We start from the raw sequence: 8,107 nt of genomic DNA on the forward strand, positions 1-8,107 counted from the left end.
ACGTGATTTAAAAACATTTAATAATGAAAAGTTATTATCGATATAACAGAAGAAAAGGAAAAGTAAACTAGCAAGAAAAATTATACTCTTGAAAGGGGAAACAAAGTCAATAACCATAGATGATTAAAAGAAAAGAAGAAAAAACTGGCCTCGTCTAGACAAGAACATCATCATTTTGTACAGTCATGTCGTCAACTTATAGACTACCTCACCATTTTATAATCTTTACACCATAAAAAGGCTTGTATAGTACTTTATCTCCTCTGCAGCAGGGGGCATCAGGTGCATTAAAACAACTGATGAGAGCCTCATCTCGCTTAGCTTAAACTCTTTGTATAAACTTAAAAGCTACAAAATGTACAGTTCTGCAATACAACCGACAACTTTATTTCCAATTGGCTACAACCCATCTTGAGAGATAGGCAAACATAACCTCTTGATCTGGGAGACAAAGAGGAAGAAGCTCACACTAGCCTCAGTTAGCTGTACAAGATTATTTTTCTAAGCCACCTAAGCAGGTTGAGGAGGAGCCTGAGCAGCTATTCTCCTTTCTGCAACAAATTACATGACATAATATAATAATAACTCAACATATGATAAGAATAATCTTGAAATTAAATGTGCACATATAATAATGATACAATTACAAGCAGCAGAATGGCTTGGTTTCCATGCATGTTATCTCATGTATGCATTTATCGTGTAGGAGCACTTCATCAATGAAAGTGTGCTCCAAATGCGCAGATGGGTGGTGAAATATAAAAATGTGTGAAAGAATGCAAATTAGGAATGACATGGAAGGAGAGTAATTACCTCCAGCAGCTACAAGTTTTTCTACACGTGCAACGATGTGCTTTCCATAGGTGTACTTTTTCAATGCATTCAAATGAACCTTAATTCTGTACAGAATCAGCTCACGTTGTTGATCATCACAAGTTTCCAGCACCTTTTGTACAACATAATTTGCAAATTGATCTTTCATCATTGCCTGTATATAAGAAAAATCTGATTCATCATTTTGCAAAACTGGGGAAGAAGGAAGTGCCTCTTTGAACAAGTGACAAACCAAGATCTATTTTACAGGTTGTGGGAGTTAACTAAAGCATTTGCCACACTGATAAATAACAACTCTATTGATCAAAGTTCAAGGCTGGAAATGTGAAAATTGTTCTGTTCAATCACGTGAAGATGTTGGATGAAAAGAAGGCCCAGAGATGTTGAAAGTTGAGTTCATGCAAATGCATCGTAAAACATGAAGATCATTATTGATCATTTATGATGGTACTTAACCTAAAAGTAGGCTACAGCGGGCCTAACAATGTATACTAGCATTGCCTTCTAATTTGCCTCAAATACAGGTGCAGGAATATAATAGGAAGAGAAGGTTCAACACACCTGAAGAGGTTCATTTTCATCTGTGGAGCCAAGCATCTCACTCACTAGTAATTGGCGCTCAGAAGGACCTCCAAAGGTCAAACATTTCTCCACAACATTGGAGGCAAACTTCTGTTGACTCATTTGAACTATCTTGTCTGCTAATTCCTTTATTATAGAAGAACGCTCATGAGGCTTCCCATGTTCCAGAACATGCTGTTATCAAGGAGAGAAGAAACCAAAAGCAAGAGATCAACCCACATGAAGAGCAAACAGTATTACATTTAGGAAGTAAAGGGATATAAGGGAAGTGGCGTGTAGGGACAAGAAAGTCTGCATCGAATGGGAGAACCAACCATGGATGGTATGCTATAATAAGCATAAAGTAAATACGGTAGGAAGCTATAATAACAGATTTTTAAAAATAAAGAATTATAAATAGTAAAAATTGTCACTGAAGCATTCCACGTGTTCCAAAGACATTCACAATAAATTCAGTTGAAAATCATAAACAAGAGAAATAAGTTTCTAGTTGAAAGGTTTCATGATATCATTTACTGATAAGGACCACACTATGTAAAGATTAGAAGCCAGCCAAAGGAAAATACATTCATATTTTATTGTCAATGAACAGATTTTCTGTATAAAAACTTCAATATAAAGGAGAGGAGAGTAACTTCAAAACACATTGTGACATGAGAATTGTGGGACGACAGTCCATCAAAAGTCCAGAAAAAGATTATCAGGGCTATTTTTCAAGAAATCCTTGATAGCAGGTTTGCAGCCAAGAGTGCACATGCAGAAAATCATGCTCAAGTAAACCAAACAAACAAGAGAAACATAACAGCATGCTTCCACTACCAGGCAATAAAAATAAGCCCAAACAATCTAGTCAGAAAAAATTATAAACCTGAACAACGTAGTTGCCATATTGATCCTGAGCCAACATGCTAACTGCTCCTAAAATTTCATCCATAACTTTCTGTTGTGTTGTAGGGTCTTTGCAGTGTTCCAGCACTCTCTGTCACGAACAAGGTATTCTTATATGGCAAATGATCTTAGGTACATAGTAAGAGTACCATAAGCAGTGACAGTAAAGAGAACTTACCTGTATCACCCGGCAACCATATGGATGGGTTGAGAGCGTGACAACTTGATCAAAAAATGTTGAGACAATAAAGTGGATCGCATCTTCAGGGACACATTCAATACACTTCTGAATGACATGATTACCATTCTGATCGCGTACACAGCGCATGACGTTACCATCAAGCTCTTGAACCATCTCTATCTTCTGATCCAGATCAACAACTTCGATGGCCTAAAGAGGGGTATATAATTGAAAGAACAAAAGAAAATTATAAGACATTAAGAAAATTCCAGAGAGAGTCAAACATATACATATCAACTAATGCAACCATATATTGTCCATACCTTCTGGATGACACGGCAACCATACATTTGAAGGCTAAGTGTCAGAACATGCCCATGAAGTTTGTTGGCTAATTCTCTTCTCTGGGATGCAAGTCCATGCTCAAAAAACTGCATTATACCATTATGGCATTGCCAACTACTGTTGATGCAAGATTCAAGAAAGAAAAAATAAATTGCAAGAGTGATGATTACCTTTTGAACCACATAATTACCAAAGACATCAGTCATCAAAGCAAGGGCATGTGGCATGATTTCCTGATAAACCAAGTTTTTTTCTTCTGTAGTAGCTGTTTCAAGCTTTTGTTGAATAAATCGACTCCCGTATTGATCCGCACTGCCAATGATAATAAAATAATCAAATTTAATTTTTCAGGGAGGCAGCATAAAATGGCCAATAGCAAAAACTATACCTGAATTCAACAACATGACCAGCAATTTCAGAAAGCTCAAAACACTTTGTTTTATTGCTTTTAAATTCTTCCAACAGAGAAGAAGCAAAACTTTCATCAATATTCCCAGTATCTACATGCCAAGGTCCCATGGCCCCAGCTAAATTTCTCATTCCAGAGGCAAATTGCATATTCAGCTCATTGTGCCTAATAGGACTTCCAGATCCAACTGGAGAAGTGGATACAACAGAGTTTGCCATTGCAGTTCCTGGATAAGACAATCCGACACCATATGCAGGATTTCCATAATAACCATGAGGAGTGGAGCTGCCTGATTTACCACCCAGCGGTACATTGTATTGGGATTTCTGAGGAGAGAGGATAGACCCAAGATAAGCTTTCTGAAGCTCAAGTAAATTCATGTATGAATTGCCTAAGTAGTTCCTGTCCACAGCAGGGTCATTGAGAGCAGCAAGTTGTGCTGCAGCAAACTCAGATGTCCTCAGGTACTGAAGATACATGGGATCAACAAAAGGAGCCTGAAGAGCACTGCCTGGAATTTGATTTCCCATCCTACCAAGATTATGCACATCAGATGGAGCAGCAGCTCCAGAAGCCAAACCACCTCCAAGAATTCTCGAGTCCATTCCAGGGGCTGCCATTGCTGATGCTGCAGCAACATTTTCAAACAAGGGTGGCAGATTACCAGTGCCAAGTTGGTTAGTCATCAAGGATGCCAATGCTGGATTTCCAGCATAGCCACTCAGACCATAGTTACCAAATGATGAATTTGTACTATCTAAAGGCTGGTACTGGGGTGGCATACTTCCTCCTCTACTAAAATGGGAGGTAGGCGATCCTTTGAAATATGAGTTATTCGAAGGAACAGTAGATTTTTGTAACTCAACCTGCCTATCCAAGGATGGATTGTTGAGATCTGACCCACTCCTGCTCTTCTTACTTGAATTTTGTAAGTGTGCTGATTCAGATTTCTTTGAAAAAGCATGTTGCTTCCCATGATCTTGCTTACCAAAAAGATATCTCTGGTGATTATCAACACCTGATTCAATCTGTGATGGCAAATGGTTTTCACCATCTAGCACATCATCTGTTGACAAGTTCATCACTGACAATGCAGCCACAAGATCTGCTGACTCATTGATGCCAGATGAAACACCATTAAAAGCATCTGTACTCGCAATAGCTCTCTTGTCAGAAGCAATGGCTCTGCCGCCACCAATAGGTGTGATGCAGGGACTGGGAGCCCTAGCAACAAGTTGTGGATCAGGCGTAGCGCTTCTTGACAAGGAAGATCCTACTGCAGCAGCATAAGAATATGAAGCTGGTAGGCCAACATTTTGGGCTGCAGATGATCCTTTAACATTTGATCCTGATCTTAACACATCAGTGGGTGCGGACTCGCGGTGTACATGAGCCAAATCTGCTTCGGCAGAACTAATGATATCATTGTCATCAAATGCATTACGACTGGCTGGACGAGAAGGAAGTCGTCTGATAGAGGTATTATGCCCCAAATCATCCTGCACAATTACTGGTTGTAAATGATGGGCAGAAGAAAAAGGATATGAAAAATAAAGAAATCTAAGAAAAAGATCAAAGCAAATATATGTAAATTCACTTCAGAAGTGTCAACAATTGATAGTAGCAAGAAAAATAAATATTGCTACAAGAAAACATTCAAAATGCAAAGGTAAACTAATAATAATCTGAATATACCATATATTCATAGATATAGCAATAAAAGACAGGAGGATCAGAACAACATTTACTCCACTTCATCACTGAGGTTTATACAATTCTTTAAAATTACTGAGTGTAAAGCCAAGTCAACCTATACTTGTTCAAGCTTGATTGAAATTGACTGAAAAAATGTAAATGGTGCAGAATCATGAACTGAATCCTGGAATGAATTTCTTGAAGAAAACATGAATCAAAACTGAGAGAAAGTAAGAGAAAAATTAGCAGGAAGAGCTTCCGCAAATTCTGATTTTTAAGATACAAAATGAATGCCACACTGTAATCTGACTACAACTTTGAATATATAGTGAACTGTGAAGAAAAAACTGTTGTAACTTGTAACTAAATTACTTCAGTCGAACATATTTTGTAATAATTCAGGTATAACAGATATAGAACCGAGTAGTTACATAATCCATTAGCTGAACTAACAAACTGATGGCATGAATCCTTTGCAGTGGAAAATTTCCCTGCAGCAGATACAGCGAAAAATCTAACCATCGCTACCATTAAAATGATATATTTATTATATTATAATTTATAGAATAAATTAAATATGGCTATGATGTTATCCAGCAATCAGTTCACTGGAGACTGGAGAGATTCACAACCCCAGACTGACACATGTTACAGTTGACAATATAGTACTACAGTATACAGTCAAGGATACACTATGTATGCACTACACTATGAAAATAGTATTCACAAAATGTCACTGCCATCTTCCATTAATCAAAACTTAACTTCCCTCAAGAATTACAATCATTAATCAAAATTTTGAAACAATGCCACAAATCAGAACATAAAAATCAATTCTTAGCATAAAATAATACAACGAGATCATATGCAACCTCACAACATATGCATCAATTAATCATGTTACCGATGAAATGAAAATATAAAATGCCAAGTCACACAATACAGGAAAAATAGAAACAGATGCATCACTGAGTCAATTAGCCAATCAATGAAAGAAGAAGCAAGCCACCTGAAAAATTTCCACAAAGCTCTTTTGTTTGCTAAGCCCTAGTCCAGGCAAACCAATCAGTCCATCACCACCCCACTCGGCCGAACCTTTTGTTTTTTCATTATCCACCTCACTCTCTTGTTTCCTCATGTTAAAACCTGGTGGGGTAGAAAAAAGCAATCTTCCACCATTATCATCAGTTCTGTTCACTTTCCTCCTATCTCCAATTCCACCTAGAGCTGAAGCTCCACCTTTAAGTCTTTGTTGAAACCTCCAATCCTCCTTTGACAGCAAAGGAGGTGGCAGCCTAGGGTTCAAATTCACATTGGAGTAGTAGTATGAAAGATACGCTGGATCAGACCTAACCTCTTCCTCAGAAGTAATCCCATTCACATCCTTAGTCCCTTGAAACTCCAAAAAAGCGACAGGAGCACCAGTGGCAGGAGCACCGGCAGCACCACCAAAAAATCCCCCAACAGCACTTAAAGAACCCTCCACAGTTGGAGGCGCTGATCCACTCCTATAAATATTAAGCTCTCGTTCACGATCATCAGCATCTTGTCTGCGTTGCTCACGAAGCAACATCCCGATCTCCTTCTCCAATTCATCACCAAAAGAACCCTCGTTACTCCCAAGCATAGGTCTTCTTCCCAATTCAGACAACATTTTTCAAAATCACAATTTGATCACCACCCACCAATCCTCAAACACATATAGCTAATACTAATCACTACCCACCAGCAGAAATCAAACCCTAACCCGGAATACTACACAAAAACTCAATCTTTTCTTATCCCAGAGCGTAAACCGCCACACCCCATATTAACAACTTCAGAAAATTCTAACTAGCAGTTACTGCAAAAAAAGAAAAAGAAAAACAATAAACTTTCCTCGTAAAAACTGCACTGAAGTCACTTCTGAAGCTGAAACAAAACCAGCCCAAGAATCAAGTAAAAAATGAGATTGAGAAATTCACTCTAAGTTCCCCAGAATTGGTCTCCATGATTATAGACAATAAATTCCTATGACATGTTTTTCCAAAGGATAATATATATATACACACACAAGAACAAAATTAACGCGGAAAGAACAGCGAGAGAACAAGACACAGTGAGGGAGGAATGGTGCACTGAGATTAAAAAAAAAACGAAGGGAAATCAATGTGGCGGCGACTGCTTCTTACAAAACCCTTAAGGGCCGTTTTGGTATATTGGAATTTTATAGTTTCTTGATAATCCTACATAATCTTACGTAGGAATATTTATCAACGGGAATAGCTCACTTGTTAGGATAGCACGTGCCAATTGATTATTGTAAGTTCTCTTATATATTGTTTGTTATTAAAAAAATAACATTCCAGAAAATATTTTATATATTTTTTGTCAAATCATATATATCCATAATAATATATATAATATCAAACATTTGATTATTATAATTTTTAAAAATATAAACTAATTAGTTCAAAATTATATATATTATTTAAATTAAAATATAATTAATATTTAATATATAATTTCTAGTTTATTTGAAATTTTAAAAATATATAAGTAAATATATCTATTATCTATATTATCTATTTCTACTCTATTGTCTATAAAAATAGTATTTGATTCTATGGGTGATAATAGATGATAATTTCATATTTATTTCTTCTAAAATTATTAAATATCATTATTTAATTAAATAATTCATTTAAATAAATATTATTCTATTATATAAACATATTCTATTTTATTATTCATTGTATTAGAATATTATTCAATTATTATTTTATTTCTATGAGACTTAATGCTGTGATTAACATTGTGACTCTATGAGGGCATTATTTAATAAAGACTTAATACCGTGATTAATTTAAATCTTTAAAAGTACTACTTTTAATCTTATATAAAAAAATAATTACATAATTTATCAAAACCAATAAAAATAATTAAATTAGTTAATTTGACATAAAATTTAATTTTATTTCATTTTAAGACTATTTATCATATTAAATGATTTAAGAGGTGATTATTCTTTTAAATAATAATTTTTTAACTAATGATTATGAGTTCTCTAGTTTTGATAATATCTCAGTGAATACACTCATCTTATAAAAAAATAAGTGTAATAATTAAGAGACCTCACAATAATTAGGGATAAAAAAACAAATATCATAATGAAGTAATGATATATTTCTTAT

General features: G+C 35.6%; 1 protein-coding gene across 2 annotated transcripts in view; it reads right to left on the reverse strand.

Annotated features, from left to right (window-relative positions):
• Window positions 1–7,133, reverse strand: part of LOC114376714 (pumilio homolog 2-like) — a 28,737-nt gene extending 21,604 nt beyond the window's left edge. The window contains exons 1-10 of one of the 2 annotated variants that reach the window (XM_028334958.1): window positions 6,899–7,133; window positions 5,944–6,777; window positions 3,219–4,738; window positions 3,001–3,142; window positions 2,809–2,916; window positions 2,483–2,695; window positions 2,285–2,395; window positions 1,396–1,590; window positions 814–988; window positions 95–551 (exon numbers count right to left, since the gene is read on the reverse strand). In XM_028334958.1, coding sequence (XP_028190759.1) covers window positions 511–551; window positions 814–988; window positions 1,396–1,590; window positions 2,285–2,395; window positions 2,483–2,695; window positions 2,809–2,916; window positions 3,001–3,142; window positions 3,219–4,738; window positions 5,944–6,588 — 3,150 coding nt within the window. In that variant the 5' untranslated portion in view covers window positions 6,589–6,777; window positions 6,899–7,133 and the 3' untranslated portion in view covers window positions 95–510. Of the gene's footprint in view, window positions 1–94; window positions 552–813; window positions 989–1,395; window positions 1,591–2,284; window positions 2,396–2,482; window positions 2,696–2,808; window positions 2,917–3,000; window positions 3,143–3,218; window positions 4,739–5,943 lie in introns of those variants that run through there. The other variant, XM_028334959.1, reaches the window with a different exon arrangement.
• Window positions 7,134–8,107: the final 974 nt, after the last annotated feature.

The sequence above is a fragment of the Glycine soja genome, chromosome 11 (genome assembly GCF_004193775.1).
Source record: "Glycine soja cultivar W05 chromosome 11, ASM419377v2, whole genome shotgun sequence".
Lineage (NCBI taxonomy): Eukaryota > Viridiplantae > Streptophyta > Magnoliopsida > Fabales > Fabaceae > Glycine > Glycine soja.